Below are 16,424 nucleotides of genomic sequence, written 5' to 3'. Positions count from 1 at the left end.
TATTGTTGCATAGTTTTTCTGTTAGTGATGTAATTTCTTGCTCAGGAACACTGTAGTGCTTATTTTATGTACTTGATACTTACCGTAGATACCATGGTGATGGATTATGAGTTATAATAATAGGTAGAACATACAAATAAAAATGCAGAGTGCAGGGGCATTTCTAAAAATAAAACAAAAAATTAATCAAGGAGGTGTATAACCATAATTTGTTTACATCTGTTCTATTTTTAATAAAATTGACTTAAAAGCTTAGCCTCTAAGGTATTGCAAGCTTCTGTAAAATATAAAGCCAGATGTTATTCTAATACACTTCTTCAAACCTCTTTAATATTGGGTGGTGGCTCCATTTCTGTTTTGTTTGTTATACACAAGTAATGTGTATATATAAAGGATGCTTGCAAATTCAGTTATGCTGTGGTGTAGGGTGGGATTTTCAAAAATTATGTAGGTGCATAAGTCTCATTGAAAATCAAGGCACTTTTGAAACACCCCCCCTGTAAGGTGGAGTGTGTGTGTGGTGGTAGTGGAGGAGGTGATGGGAAGGTGACTGGCAAGCACAAGAGGTTCTTGACAGCGGTAGATCCTTTGGTCCCAACCTGCTTATCACCTACTCCCACCACCTGTGCATTGCTCTATAAGAAAGTCACACAAAGCAGGGCTCCGTATTGCATAGAGTATGTACAGTCCAGCAGCCCCACCCCTCACCTTTAAATTCAAAGGAGCCCTCTATAACGACAGAGGTGGTGTCTGAATTTGCTCCTAAAAAACTCATTTCTGTTATGGATTGTGGTGGTGGTGAAAACAGTGCGTCCCTCTACCAGCAGGTGGGGTGGGGTGAAAACAGCACCCTGCCGGCTGTGGGGGGAGAGGATGAAAATAGCACCCACGGATTACAGGAAAGCAACGCAGACGCAGTGCTGCTTCTGCTCCGGCTGCCTTGGGCTAGCACTGGGGGCTCACAGCTTTGCCTTCAAATATGTGTTTTCACTTCCTAGCTGTAAGTGGGTGCCTTGCACATGGGGGCGGGGGTAGGAGTGAGGACAGGCAGCCCAGATGTGCCTACCTTTAAGATGCAATACAGGCCCAGTACAGTATTTGCTTTTTGTGTGTTTGTCTGTTGCTGCCTGATTGGTTACTTCTGGTTTCACATGGTGTCTGATTGATTGGTCAGTCCATAGCTCTGGTGTTTGTATCTTTGAGGTTCTACTGTGTAAGTAATTTACTGCTTACTCTGATAGCATTTGTGTACATCAGTTTCTTCAATGTTGTTCTGTCAAGGAGCAGGGGATGTCCAAACATTTGTTCAGTGCTCTTGTGTAGAATAAAATGCTCTGTATGTAACTGTTGAAATCAGAATCATTGTGCTCAGAGAACCGAGCCTGCCTAGTTCCTTTGTCACTGGAGATTTCATCAGGACCTCTCACCACCTTCACATTTTCAAATTTTGTAAGATAGATGCAAAAATCTTTACCCTGCTGCTCAGGAGCTTAAGGAGGTCAGGTGCGGGGAGTAGGGGGAGGAGAAAAATGAGATGTAACAACACTTGAAAATCACACTCTGAAAAGGGAGTGGACTGGACTATAATTTTTCTCCCCTTTATTCCTCCTCTGCACCCCACTTCCCCAGACAGAGGATAGTACTGCTAGATTCTACTGTAATATCAATAATGATAACAGAGGGGAAGGGAAGTGTGTAGGGCTGCAGTTGGTTTCTCTCTTCTGTTGCTTGTGTAAGAAAGAGACTGGGAATCAAGCCCAGAGTGATTTGTCTCTAAACACTGATGGTGTTCCTCAGCCTCCTATTTTCATTCTTGGAAGGATGCAACATTGGTTGTGATGTGCAGAGCGACAACACAAGCATACTTTAAAAATGTTAGTGTAAAACATGCTTATAATAATAATAAAAATTACCTTGGCATAGGGCATTACCTTGTGATTAATGGTCAGGTGGTGGTAGCAGCCTTCAGCTGTTCCATGGATCATAAATTCCTTCTAGCTGGTCTTTAATTCCCAGGAACTCCCCTGCTCTGAAGGCATTATAGTGTAAATGCAGCCTTCCCATAGAGTAGACTGTTAAGGTACTGCTAAAGAAGCTTGTGAAAAAATAGTGTGAACCTCTGGAAGAGCATCTGTTACTCATGATCCAGTAAGGTTGAAGTAATGGGCTGAGAACAGACACTGCATGGTGGTTGACATAAATGCTGTACCGAGCACAGAGTAAATTGAGAGTGTGAACAATTGGCTATGAGGGATAATGTTCATGGGAAACTTGAGAATAGTTTGTCTGTGGCTGGCCCCCTTGGTTGCCCTGGCTTTCGTTTTTCTCTAAATACAGCTTTTCAGTATACACAAGTAAGCTGCTACTCCCTTTGGCATTATAAGTAATTGAAAAACCTAACACTGATTGTTACACACATCATATGTATTCACTGGATTGCACTTGAACAACAGTTCAGATTGCACCTTGTCTCCTCCACCCTCCCTCAATGGTACTTTCAACAACCGATGAAACTGAGTCCTTTTTTCACAGTGAATGGGGACCTATACTAGCATTCTTTGTACCTCAGTATGAGAATATGCCCCTTAGCATGTGTATATTGAATGCCCAGGAAAACTAGAACAGAAATATTTTATGTAAATGCCTCTATGCGTGCATGAACACTCTGGGTGTTTCTATAAAAATATTGTCAAACCAGTAAAAGAATAAAGGCTGAATCTTAAATTAATTGCTTACTACTTTAAAACTGTGATATCCTGGAAACTTATTTGATTTTAATGCACTTTTAGCGTCTAAGCTAGTTACTATCATTTTGGGTAAAGCTGCAGGCTAAGCTGCCATTTTTTCCAGTTCACTGTTTAAAAGATTTCTTTCAGTCTTGACATTCTTTGGCCCTTTGAGTTACAAAGATATTACTAAAACATAAAGTGCATAGCATTACATCGCGCTTGTGTTCTTGAAAGGAAAACTCTTGAATACTTCCGAAGAGAATAGTTTCCATGCAGTAAACGATATTACACTACTTTAATCTCTCAACTATATTTGGATACACTATATTTAATTTCCATTTTATTTAACAGTTTTGAAAACAGGTCACTAGACTATACCTTAAAGTTTATTCAAAATATGGATGATTTTTAATGTTTGGACCTCAGTTTGTCACTGATCTTTAAGTGGTTCTCCAACTTGTATACATCGTTGTTTTTTTAAGTATTGGGGAAGGAAAACTTCATAGTGTTTTTTGAAATACTGGGATAGAGAAATCAAGGGGTGAATTTATATTTGCAGAGAAAACGTTCTAAAGCCAATTCTGCATTTCGTACTTTTTTGAAACACTTTGTAACTATTGACTTCTGCATCCAGAATATTTTAGACTTAGATTTTAGAATTTTTTAGACTGTTTTTTCCCTCTCCTCTAGGGAGGAATAGAGAAGACCAGTAAACTCCATCAGATTGATCCAATGCAGTTTCTGAGATATAGCTCCAGTCGGTGGAAAGGACTTTGGGAGGCAGATGCAGAGTGGGCTGGAACCCACATCTTCCAAACTTTGGAGCCCCAAGAAGAAGACCTAGATCTGCAGATCCGTGGCATCCATATGGATGCTACTGCACAGCTAACTCAATATAATGCCACCCAATATAACACGAATTTGGATATAACGCGGTAAAGCAGTGCTCCAGGGGTTGGGGGGGCAGGTCTGCACACTCCAGTGGATCAAAGCAAGTTCAGTATAACACGGTTCACCTATAGCGTGGTAAGATTTTTTTGGCTCCCAAGGACAGCTTTATATCGAGGTAGAGGTGTATTACACCTAGGAGAGACAGGCATGGAGAGTAGCAAATTGTCTGCTCTGCTCGATTCCACTTCCACAACTGAGGATTCTAAAATACTTCTGAGCACCAATCATAGCTATGCATGGCCCTCCCTTGGAGCACTGTGTCATGGAAGGGAGATGATGGAGGGAATAACCGGGGCAGGGGAACAGTCCAATACTTTAATGTCCTCTAGTTTTTTATTAAAAAGACAAGTGAATAAATACATTTCCAAATAAAGAATACTTATTACCAAATAGGAGTTCTCTATAGATATCTTAATAATCGTTTTGTGAGTTAGAGTTGAAAATACAAATTACAATGAAATATAAAGTGTTGATTTCACACCTGCTGGTGGGCAGCTAGGTGCTCAGTGATGTTCTGTTAGCTTACTTTCTATTGTTCTAGGCTCTGAGTTGCCCTAGCTGTGGAAGAGTTTGCATATGTGGGGACTTGAGTAGTTACTGAGTTCATAAGTCTGGGTGACTCATCAGTGATCAAGCATCTTCCTTTATTGTCCATTTGCTTGTTCTGAAATCTAGGTTAAGATTTTTCAGCTAAAGATATGCCCTCTCCCAATCTTATATTTGAATGTGGAAAAAATTAAGATTTTTTCATCAAAGTAAACCAGAGAAATCTGCACAGTCTGTCTCAGTTTCACATGAATTTTTTGTTTTAGAAAACTCTGTTATTGAAGCTGTTATATGCTAGAACCTATTGCCTGCTGTTCCCCTATGTGCATTCTTAACCTGTGTTGGAAAATGGTTGTCCTGCCTGCACAGAGTACCAAACATGTTGAACCTCACTTTCTTACAGTGGAAATTCAATATAGTCGACACTATATCTATCAGTGGGACACTATCTATATCTATCAAAGAAGCCCTGTGTCAAATACAAACCTTTCCTAATGTGGGTAAGGCTATAGATAATATGGTTAGCAGGGACTCCATGGTTCATAATTATCTGGTCCAATGATCTACATGAGGTAAGAAATCCCTTCTCCCAGGGTCCTTATCCCATACACTGCTTAATGTTTTCTTCTATGAAACAACTAGAAGTATTTTGAAGAAGCATGGTAACCAAGAGTAAACTAGCTATCAGCCAAATAAACTTGTTCTGTGCTTTGACAGACTTCTATTTTAGAATTTCCTGTCCTTGTTGTAAGCAAGGACTGGGTTTTTTAAATACAGTGCTCTTTTCTCATTGTAATATGAAAAGTTTTAAACCCTCATGTGAACTGCCAAAAACATATTTTGTCATGATTCCAACTATTTCTATTGTATTTCGTGCCTGACATTTTAATTCACCATTGAGTTTATGTCCTGTATGTTTAAGTGCTAGTAAGACATGAAAGTTGTAGGGTTAAGTCTGCAGACTGTGCTTTAAAGCTCTTATGATAATTGTTCTTAGGTATGTAGCCCTTCACTGTGGCTCTAGAGACAACTATTTAATAGACAACATTTGAATAATACAAATGTGCGGTTGGTAAAAATGGATTAGTGTTTCAGGGTGGTACCAATGGGTGATATTTAATATTGAATGACATGTATTAAGACAAATGCTTTTATATATAATTTATTTGGCATCATAAATGCATTTATCTTGTGAGATTCAGACCCCCTGTTGCCATATGAAGTATTCTGGAAAGGTTTGCAGTAAATAAATAATAAAACCACTTTGATATACAATCTAACAATATTAAATATTAAGACTTTCACATGACTGATTTTAATACTTAATTAACTTATTTAGAGTCCAATGTAACTCTGTTTTTATTAAAGATTAGATAGAAGTTAAAATATAGGAATTTTTATTAAATGGGACAAAATTAATTGCATTTCACAATATCAGACTCACTGACTGTTAACATATCCTTCATCAGTGATGTGATCTAATTTGTTTCATTCTGGACCCCAGCTGATGGTAATGTTAACTAACGTACTTCACAATGTCAGCCCGTTTTAGTGTTTGCATCATTCCATTTTAATGATATATAATCTGATGCATTTTATAAAACAAAAATGTCATGTTTTGTGCTATCTAAAATTTGTCAAATTGTGCACGTTTCCTCGTAGTAAATAAGTGCACTATCTAAAGAAGATGCTTGTTCAATGGATAGCAGTTGTACTGATCTGTAGAAGTAGTTCAGTAAGGTTCCTGCTGGTTTGGGTCCTAGCTAGTATAAAAATCACTAGTCTCTCTTGAGAATCTTGGCCTAAGGCCCTAACCCTGCTAGTTACTCCATGCAGGGTCCTCAGAGGTTCAGAGATGTGCCCAGGAGGATCATTTAGCAAGATTGGGGCCTAACCCAATCCAGATATTTGGGGCACTACCTCATTTATTGTGAATTACTCATTCCTCTTCAAGATGCTGATGGAGTTCCGCCTTAATGAACCTATCAGTCTGCCGACGTTCTTTGCCTGCCAGTGTTTAAAAAGTCAACTCATTCCAGCTTTGTTAGAAAGGTCTTTGTTATAATTGGTTGAACTAAAACCTTTAGAAAGTCCACCTAACATTTTGTTGTTACCAAGAGGACATCTAATTGCGTTTTACATTGCCATGACTTAAATGGACATAGCAGTTAGCTATATAAAATAGAGAAAGTGCTATGGAGACTCACTCAGTTAAAGGCAAGACTACCACTGCTTTCAATCGCAAGAGATCTGCAAAGTAGCTATGTGGTCCTCTCTCTGTTGACTACGCAATATTGCTTAGGTTCAGCAACCAGCAGCGAACCTGTTTAGAGCTATCCATGCTTCAGACCTCATTTCCAAGATTGCCATTGAAACAGTGAAGGTTAATGTATTTTAAATATTATACTTTCACTTAGTTTTTTTATTAGTATGTTTTTCAGTTTAAAATAAGTAATGTTGATATTATGTGGTGATTCTGTTAAGTGTTGGTGTTTTTCGTGCTCTGTGTTTTGTGCTAATTCACCAACATACCAATGTCGTCAGTTAGCCACTGGACGTTGTATTCTGACTCTCCTCTCCATATTCAGTTAAGGAGATCAATGTTGTGTTGATGAAAACCAAAACCTGGAAAGCTGAAGGGATTGATGGCATCCTTCCAGAGGGGGAACCTGCCAATCCACCTTATAGATCAGACATGTTCATATGAACTTCAGTTCCTGCTCTCAGATGCTATCCTGAATGTGGTCTTTGAACCTTTTGAGGTTCATCCATCATTATATGGCAATATAAGCAATGAAAATATTAAATTTGTCATTCACTATGAGTTGGAATGTAATATTAATAAGGGTTTTGCCTTTCTAAGGTGCAGTAGTTTTGTTTTCCTCATTATACTAGATCTGTGGGAACTTTTTAACTATTTCAGACAATTTTTAACTAACTGTTTATCCTCGTAAGATTGTTACCTGATTTCTCATACCTTTCCTAATAGTAAAACTTATTGCTAGGTAAAAGCTGTAGGAGTAATTATTCTGACAAGTAGATATTGTACAGCAGTGTCTGTTCAGATTATATTTTAAAGGTGATGTGCAGCCAAAATACTGCACAATTTCAGTCATGTTCTGAAAGTGTCTTTTGTTTTGTTCCTGAACAGTCCTGTTTGTTTATTAACCTTTCATGGACACTCATAACTGTAATATCTGAGCATTTCACATACATTGAAGAATTTATCCTCACAATATCACTGTGACGTAGGATACATCACAGATAAGGAACTGATTTACAGAGAATGAGGACCTGATCCCTCATCACTTGTTTTAGTGACCTTGGCTGTTAATTTCAATGGAATCAGGATTGGAAACTAAGTGACTTGGCCAAAGTCACAAGTCTGTGGAAGAGCTGGAAACCAATTCTCAATCTCATAAACCACACTCTAATGCCTTAACTGCAACCATCCTTCCCTACCTTTCTAATAGCTCATTTTAAAACAGTTGTAAACCTGCCTTGTACTTAATGGAGAATCTCTCCTTTCTGAACTAACTCCCTTGATTACGTTGTACAACTGTAAGTAAGGGAAGCTGTGAACCCTCACAAACATGATGCTGTGATACTTAAACAAAACGTAAGACCATTACCACTTATGACATATGCTTTTAGCCAGGACATTTTAATCAGTCTGACTTTGTGGGTAGCAAATAATTTATCATTTAGCTAACCATGAGTTTCCTCTACTCATCCTTGGCTTTGATAATTAAAAGGGGAAGGATGCATAGTATATTTTTTATCTGGTATATAATGAAGGACCAAGAACTTTTGGTGAAGGTGGATGAAGTACTCAAATATTAGTGCAAAGACTATATGTAGTTTCAATACATATAATTCACACATACTTAAGTGACCTGTAGAGATAAATTTCAGTAACTTTACCACTGTTATTATGTGCTGAATGCCATTCCTAGCCTTGCCAAGAAGTAGCATTAACATCCTTTTTCCCTGAAAATATGCTTTATTTTTCTTTCAGTAATTATGAGGATAATGTAGTTTGCCTGTGTTTTATGGGCCTTCAACACATAGTGAATGTTTACAGAACTTGATTAATTTTGTAGGTTACCTTTTAGATTGGTGTGGGTTGTCCAGATAAAATCCCTTTCCACCCAGCCAAACGGACTTTCCTCAAGGATATGTCTGTGTAATGGCACAGACCTTGGTGTGGGCTGTACAAGCCCACCTGGAACTCTGGGTACATTCTCACATTACTAGCCTGTGCTGGGGTCCGTGCCACTGTGTCTTTTAGCCGTACTATGTAGATTAAAGCTAGAGTGGGTATGCCTACGTGAGTTTCAATCTCATCTCCAGTTACAAGGTAAATGTACCCCCGAGTCATGCCAAGATGTACTGAAAGTCATTTTATGTGCTATCTGATAGTCCTGTTCTGATCTGGTATTGCCTTGGCTCTTTTCCTTCTTTTCTCCATCCTGTCCTTGTGCCCTCCCTCATACCTGCAATTTGTCTGCTTCCCTCCCTCCAACCTTCTTTTTTTTGGAAAATTCCATTTCTACCTTAATGGGCATTGTATAAGGTGGATACACTGGCCTACACCTAATTCTGTTTATATATCCTGTACTTTACACTTCCTAGTATTCCTATCTGATTATATATATTTCAGACTTACAAAAATAATTTGATTAAATTTTACTATTTTAAACATTCCTATTTGTGGTTTGAATAACTCACATGTTCAGATGCTAAGAAGAGAAAATACTCCTGTCTTTGCTTTTTATCTCATATCTTGATAAGAATAGATTGCACTAATTTTTACTGATGAAATTTCAAGGAAACTTCTTAAATGTTAAATTTTTGAGGATTTTTTTAAATCAAAAGGCAGTTAATAACTGATCAATGTTTATATATTATCCATACACAGCTCCTTTGAATGTGTCTTATTATCTATGTATTACAATACAATTATTTATGCACATGATGGAGTGAAGTGAATTAATGTCAATAATTTGGTATAGTGAACGTTGAGGTATACTTCAGTTGAGATATACTGAAACTATAATGAGCCTTCTAAATTTCCATTTGAAATTGAAGAATAAAAGGATCCTAGCCCTGTAGAAATGCTGCTGAAGCTGAAAGCCATGTTCCTTTCAAGTTTTACAAATAACTTGAGGCAAGAGGAAATCCTAGACCCACTTTTGGTCCAAGCAGTGACAGTAGAATTAACTGGATAGAAAACCTTGAGTCATGTCATCCGGTAGCCTGTAAATTCTTTCAAATGATTTTTCTAAACCTTTTAATGTTTCACAATGAAAATGCTGTTAAATTACATCTTATTTAATATGAACAATATGTTATGGGCCATTACAAATCAAAAACAAATCTGTAAAGAATTAATCTTTCTCAACGCAAGATCCCATGGGTAATCTTAATAGTTTAATAGTTTTGTTTGCTTATTTTTGGAAGAACTGGAAAGAATTAAAGTATAAAACTATCAAGAAAATTGCTTGGAATACAAAGAATGGGCAGACTAATTATAATATTGCAGTACTAATCCCATGTATCAGTAACCAAATACAAATAAACAGTGTGATCAATTGTAAGTATAGGAGTCAAAAGAATGTCTCTTCAGCTATTTAAAAGTGCCTAAGTAGTCTGTGTATAGTAAATTATGCCACCAAACATAGATTAGGGGTGCGAAGGCATGATTGTTGGGAAGTGCTAAAGGAAGGAAGGGATAAGGGATCGGGGGGCGGAGGAGAATATAAAATACAACAAATGCATTGGAGCAAAAGCCTTGTTTTGTAGGTAGAGCTCCAAGCACGTTGTGCGTGTTAAACAACTAGCAAGTCTAGAAATCTGAAACAAATCCTATGAATTAACTATGTGAATACTGTTGAAATTGTAAAGACCAGCAAAATGATTTTTGAATCTGATTCTCAATTTGAAAGGCATTCAGTGTAATTGCACAAATTGTGAAGCAATGTCAGAGGGGCCATAACAGCAAGAAGTTAAGTTCTGGCAATAAAATTCTAAATAAGCTTGTAAATTTAGTAAAGAAGAAACTAGAAGGTCAATAGCATATCAGAGAAAACCAAGGCAGAAGCTAAAAAACTCCAGCAAGTAGAAACAGTCCTAAAAATAATCTCTCTATGGATATTTTCTGGATAGTTTCATAGTTTTAATTCTTTCCAGCTTTTTATCCATTTATCTCTATTTCTCTCCCGCCCTTTTCCAGCTCCCCTCAGACCACTTGGTCATAAACAACTCTCCCTCTTTGTTCTGTTCTGATGCCTAAGAATTCAGGTAAAGCTTGAATCATTTTTACTGTGGTTAAAAATTCTACAAATATTCTGTTGATTAGCATGAAGTTATGTAGCAAAATTGCATTGGAAAAACCTAAAGTGGCCTCACACTCATGTATCAGTCTATGTAACATGCTTGTTTTGAGTTAGTACGTAGAAGTATAAATATATTGCGAATCTAGTCTGTTCATGATTTTTAGCTATACCTCTCTATCCAGAGAATCCCTTTGTTTCTTTGTTTAATACAACATAGGGAGAAGCAAGACAGAGAAAAGATATATAAAACTGGGGAAATCTCAAAGATGCAAGGCCCATTTTGAATCGGGAGTTTCTCACTGATTGCCAGCAAACTGTAGGTGTACACCATGTGATTAGCACCATACTTCATGTGAGCAGAAAGAAAAGTGATTGTGAGGTGATTGAATTTTGTGCGTATTTACTCTTTGGTATTGATAGTTCTCTATATATTTGTTTTTATTTATTGTAAAATATTCTTCCTGCTCCTCTCCTGGTCTTTTAGATAGAAATTTTCCTTATGGGGTTAGAAAGTCAATAAGCTTGGTAAAAATGGCAAAGAATGACGACCTTAGGTGGTGGTAGTGAGCATTCTATAATCTCTGAAGGGATGGCACCCTTAGATAAGGTAATTACTTAGCTTGGGAAAATCATACATTTCTCTTCTGTGGTAAGCTACCTACATATCTTTCAAGATGTAAAGGTTGAAATGTTTAATAAAGACCCAAAATGTCATCTTGCTTTTCTCATTTCTCTTGAGAATGCTGCTGTGAAGATAATTTTCCTAACCTGCTGTTGTGACAGTGTAAACCCTCTCGTTGCATTCCTTCATTGGCTTCCGATTCTCTAATACAGGGGTTCTCATGACATATTTTTTGGTGGCCTCAGAGTGCAGCCACCAACTCTTGCTGGTGGCCATGCTAGCAATTTTTTTTAAAATACTTAATTAACTTTAGGAAAAACAAATAAATATGCACATATACATGTCCAGATCATTGTAATTTATTTATGTAGGGTTTTTTTGCAGACTCAAAAATAAAAATAATGCCTCTATTCTTTACTGGACCTAAACAGAATAGAAACAAAAATAAGGTACTTTGCATGTTATAATTTTTTTTATATATATTGCTAGTTAGGAAATCTGCTACTGTGAAAAGTGATTGTTGTATATTTGTTAATATCATTCTTCACAGCAGACTTAATCAGCCATGGCATGCTGGGGTACAAATTAAGCCCTGGATGAGGAGGTGGGTAAGGGGGCAGGGGGACCAGGGACAATGGGGATCTGGAGGAGGCAGCAGAGGTCGAGATGATGGTGGGGGTGAGTCCAGGGATGGAGCCCAAAACCCTGCCACTGGGGCACAGAGCCTGCTGCCACGTGGCCAGAGCCTGCCACCTGTCACTCCAGGGCTGAAGCCTGAGCCACACCACCCTAGTCACCTGCTCCTACAGTATTTGTAGCTCCAGAGGGGTTAGGCAGGCAGCCCCATGGGAGAAGCCACTGCTTTGCCACAGCCCCACCCCAATCACAGCCCAGGAGGCTGTGGCCTCAAGAAAAGCTCCTAATGGCTGCATTTGAGAAATCTGCTCTAGTACTAGACATAAACTATTTGTCTTTGCTTTTAAAGCTCTTTGTGGCGTATTCCCACTCTACCTATCATGTCTCATTCATTAACAGTATGGCAACTGTCTCCTCCAGCCAGCCCATAGTGCCTCCATCACACACTTGTTAAATTGTCAAACAACCACCTTTGTATTTCCATGCTACTCATCACACTTGGGAGCAGTTCCCTGTTAGCATTCATAGACTACCTCATTAATGCTCCTTAAAGCTCTCTTTCCTTTTCTGTGATGCCAATGAGAAACTTGGCAATGATAAGGTTGCTAGTGTGCTGAGACTACTGCCTATATTGCTGACCAATACTATGTCCTTGTTTCCTTGTACTTCCCCATCTGTCTGTGTCCACTGGTTGCCACTGTCTTATTCTTAGATGGTGATCTCTTTGGGGCAGAGACCATCTTACTGTTCTGATTATACAGCACCTCGAACAGTGGAATCCTGGCCCATGACTTCTAGGTGCTACTGTAATACAAATAATAATAATAATACAAATTAAGGATGTCTCAGAAACACCTGAGCAGAAGTTAAGTGATTTGGAATTAATTTTCTTTAACATAATTTTCTTTAATATGCTTACCAGACATATAATGGTAACATGCTAGAAATCAGGAAAGCGTTCTAAGCATTTACAGCATTAAGCTTTCTGCTGCCTTTTTGTTATTGTAAAGCAATGAAAGAAACGCTTACATATTAGTTGTGTCTCTGTTTTCCCTTCCCAGATAATCGCTCTTTAGTGGAAATTGCCAATATGTATCATTCCATATCTGAAACCAGTCACCCGTTGCAAACAGAAGAGCAAGAAATAGGCATTGATCCCTTGCAGGGTTACTTGAACAAGCCCGAAGAAGGTGAGTTTAATATTTCTATACTTTTTACTTTGTACTTAGAAACCTTATGTAAGAGTCTCATGATTGCTATGCCTGTCATAATTTGTTTAATTCTGTCAATGAAGTTGAGCAGGGCAACTTTAAGAACATTTCGCAGAGTATATGTACAGCACTCTGATACTAATGAAAACCACGGAAAGTCAACTTTCAATTACAGATAGAAACATTAGCCAAATGTTTAATGCGCTGTCATCCTTTTTTAATCATAAACCAAACAGTGATTTCAGCATAAAAATATTGAAATGAAACATGGCCTTTGTTACAACTTTTTTCAAAGATGGGCTCTTTTGGCTGTTCTACGCTATTGATTTTTTTCTTTGATAAAATTTAGCATTTTATTTTGGGTGAGGTTATGCTGATGAAAAAAGACTGTTTTCTTTTTTTATTCCTTTGAATCATAACACTTATCTCTCCTGGTTTCCTTAAATAAAAACCTAAAGTAGAACAGGTGGAATTAAAATGGAAATTACTGTGTAACTCAAGGTAAATTAACACAAGGCAGTATTCAGACTACCCAAATGAACAGTGAGAAGAAACTGCTTGCATAATGCAAGTGCTTGTCTGTGTTACTTGTCCTTCCTACTTATTTGCTAGTAATGACAACATGGTTGGTTAGAAGGAAACGATAAGCTTAACAAGATACTTGAAACCTCATCCTTGTCATGAAAACATTCCTCAAGTACTCAGTTATACACAATGACACCTTAACTACCTCTAATTTTCCAGTCATTGAACGCATGTACCAGGAATGCAAGATAAAAAATTCATTTTAAATTAGAATTGAAACAGCTTAGTCATGTGTTTTCTGTGTGCCTCTGCGTAAGTTTGCAATATAATAAAATGTATTAAAAAGAGCAACATTTCAATTTTTAATTCAGATATCAATTATTTTGTAAAAAGCTAAAATCACAGCACTAAGTTTTTACTGCTTTATAAAGCTTTTTTCAATGTGAGGAAAAGTAGAATGGACATCTTGGTGGAACCCATTCTATAAAGGTAGTAGTTTTTTCAAGTGAATGTCACTACGCTTTTACACTTCACATCTAAAAGGTTAATAGCCATCTAAGTTTGATAAAGCAAATGCATTCTTAGTACACATTTTCAGAAGCCTAGGAATAAAGATTTATAAAATTCTGAAGTTTTACATGTTTTCCAAATGAAATATTTGTTATGTACTTTAGGTTAGTGGAGGGGTCGGCAACCTTTCAGAAGTGGTGTGCCGAGTCTTCATTTATTCACTCTAATTTAAGGTTATGTGTGCCGTTAATACATTTTAATGTTTTTAGAAGGTCTCTTTCTATAAGTCTATAATATATCACTAAACAATTGTTGTATGTTTAAATGTTTAAGAAGCTTCATTTAAAATTAAATTAAAATGCAGAGCCCCCCGGACCGGTGACCAGGACCTGGGCAGCGTGAGTGCTGCTGAAAATCAGCTTGTGTGCCGCCGGTTGCCTACCCCTGGGTTAGTGTGTAGGCAACACTGATCAAAAATTGCAAGTTTCTTGTTTAGTTTAAAAAAAAAATCTACACATCTCTCTCAGCTCCGTTTCAAGACAAGTCAAGATTTTAACCCTGTTACAAAAACATTTTAAATTAATTTTACCCTTTATTGTGCCCAAGAGTGATTAGTTACCTTGAATGAACAGGCTTTTAGTTTTTATCCCAACCTTAACATTTCTATGACATACAAAGTTATTAGTATTGAATTGATGTTTAAAAGTGCCATTAATTCATTTACCCCAAATGTTCATTAACAATGTAAATGTATGCTGATGTTCTATGAGACAAGGAAGTGACTAATGACTCTTCCCACTAACAACACTTAAAATGAATAGAAACTTCAGATAGCTCATCTTGAAGTAATCAAGGCCCTCATTCAGCTTGGCATCTCTGTATGCTCTAAAACAGCTGTCAACTGTTAAAAATATATACACAGCACACACACACACACACACACACACACACACACACACACACGGGAAGATAAGGATATGTAAATACATGGTTCCCCCAAAGTCATAAGGGTTACCAACCATAGTACAGTTTTTTTTCACATTCTATATATGTAAATATTTTATATAATGCATCCATTTCATTTTCATAGCTTTTTTTTTTACTGTGAAACACATACTGCATTTTAATTTGGTGCCATATGTAACCAAGATCAATCTTCTACCTTTTATCATTTAATTTTAAATAAAGTATATTTTTGGATTGCTGTGGGAGAGGGCTTGTATATCAAAGCATGTAATTTTCCTTGCCCATCCAATCCGCCTCGGAAATTCAGTGTAAGGAGGCAATCACGGATTCCTAAATGAGTATTCTAACCATTGGGATGGATCCATCTGTTGATCAGAGACTTTGGTAGGGCCCTAGGTATGTGTAATACAACAAGTCAGACTAAGTGATCATAATGGTCCCTTCTACTGAAATAAATTTAGTCATTCATTGGGAAGAGTATCCCTACGATCATATGCTGGCCTCATATGTGAGCATCCAGGTGTCACTCATGAACCCATTTCTCTCACATGGTAATATGTTGTACTACTAATGTACCATTTGTCTATGCTGGGATTTGAATTTATCTTTTGAATTGCTATCTTAATATTTTGCTAAAATACTGTCCACATCCCTATATTTTAAGATAAACGTGTTTCCCTGTTATAGTTGAAGATGTACCCAATATACATTGTTTTGGTTACGCTATTTAAAGGATAATAAAAAATCACTAAAGAATTTTTCCAGGCAATTTTGTCAAGCAGTATAGAAATTCACAAGAGATACAGCATATTGCTTAGAGATGACTTGCAGAATATTGTGAAATATCAGGCCCTGTGTGTTATTCTTTTGAAGCGGTGATAGATGTTTAGAGTATTATCTTGGAGACTAAATGGTAAAGGTCTTTATAGAGATGAGTTAAAGAAAATAAGGCAGATCATTAGTAAGTATAAGCATTGTGAAAATAGATCTCATTAATGTCAGAAACTAGTCTGATCTGGCAAGCTACAGGAAATACTAAATTTGGGGAGCATGTATGTTTATTATAGATATAAAATATAGAGTTGTAGGATTGCCACATTTGTCTTTGATTTTCCTGAATTTTTTTTAGAGCCTTTGACTAAAATTAAAGGGGTGATTATTTTGAGAAAAAAAGTTACCCATTCAATTTTTGTGTGGTTAAGGAAATTGGGATTTTGAATCAGAGTGAAATCTCATGAGTGTGTGTTTGTTTGCAATTATCCAAATCAAGACAGCCGTATTCAGGCCACTAATTGATCAATAACAGGAAAGACGTTTTGATTTTTAAATGAGTTGTGAAATCTTTAATTATATTACTGATACTTAGGATCTGTAGAAATCTTCTGTGTAA

General features: G+C 37.1%; 1 protein-coding gene across 6 annotated transcripts in view; it reads left to right on the top strand.

Moving 5' to 3' along the window:
- TBC1D5 (TBC1 domain family member 5) overlaps nt 1-16,424 on the top strand; it is a 512,051-nt gene that overhangs the window by 199,280 nt on the left and 296,347 nt on the right. For 4 of the 6 annotated variants that reach the window (XM_050938356.1, XM_050938355.1, XM_050938358.1 and 1 more), the window contains one exon: nt 12,884-13,012. In XM_050938356.1, the coding sequence (XP_050794313.1) occupies nt 12,913-13,012 (100 nt within the window). In that variant the 5' untranslated portion in view covers nt 12,884-12,912. Of the gene's footprint in view, nt 1-10,461; nt 10,530-11,614; nt 11,636-12,883; nt 13,013-16,424 lie in introns of those variants that run through there. The other 2 variants (XM_050938354.1, XM_050938357.1) reach the window with 2 other exon arrangements.

This window comes from Gopherus flavomarginatus, chromosome 2, assembly GCF_025201925.1.
Source record: "Gopherus flavomarginatus isolate rGopFla2 chromosome 2, rGopFla2.mat.asm, whole genome shotgun sequence".
NCBI lineage: Eukaryota > Metazoa > Chordata > Testudines > Testudinidae > Gopherus > Gopherus flavomarginatus.
This window is presented reverse-complemented; position numbering and strand designations above follow the sequence as displayed.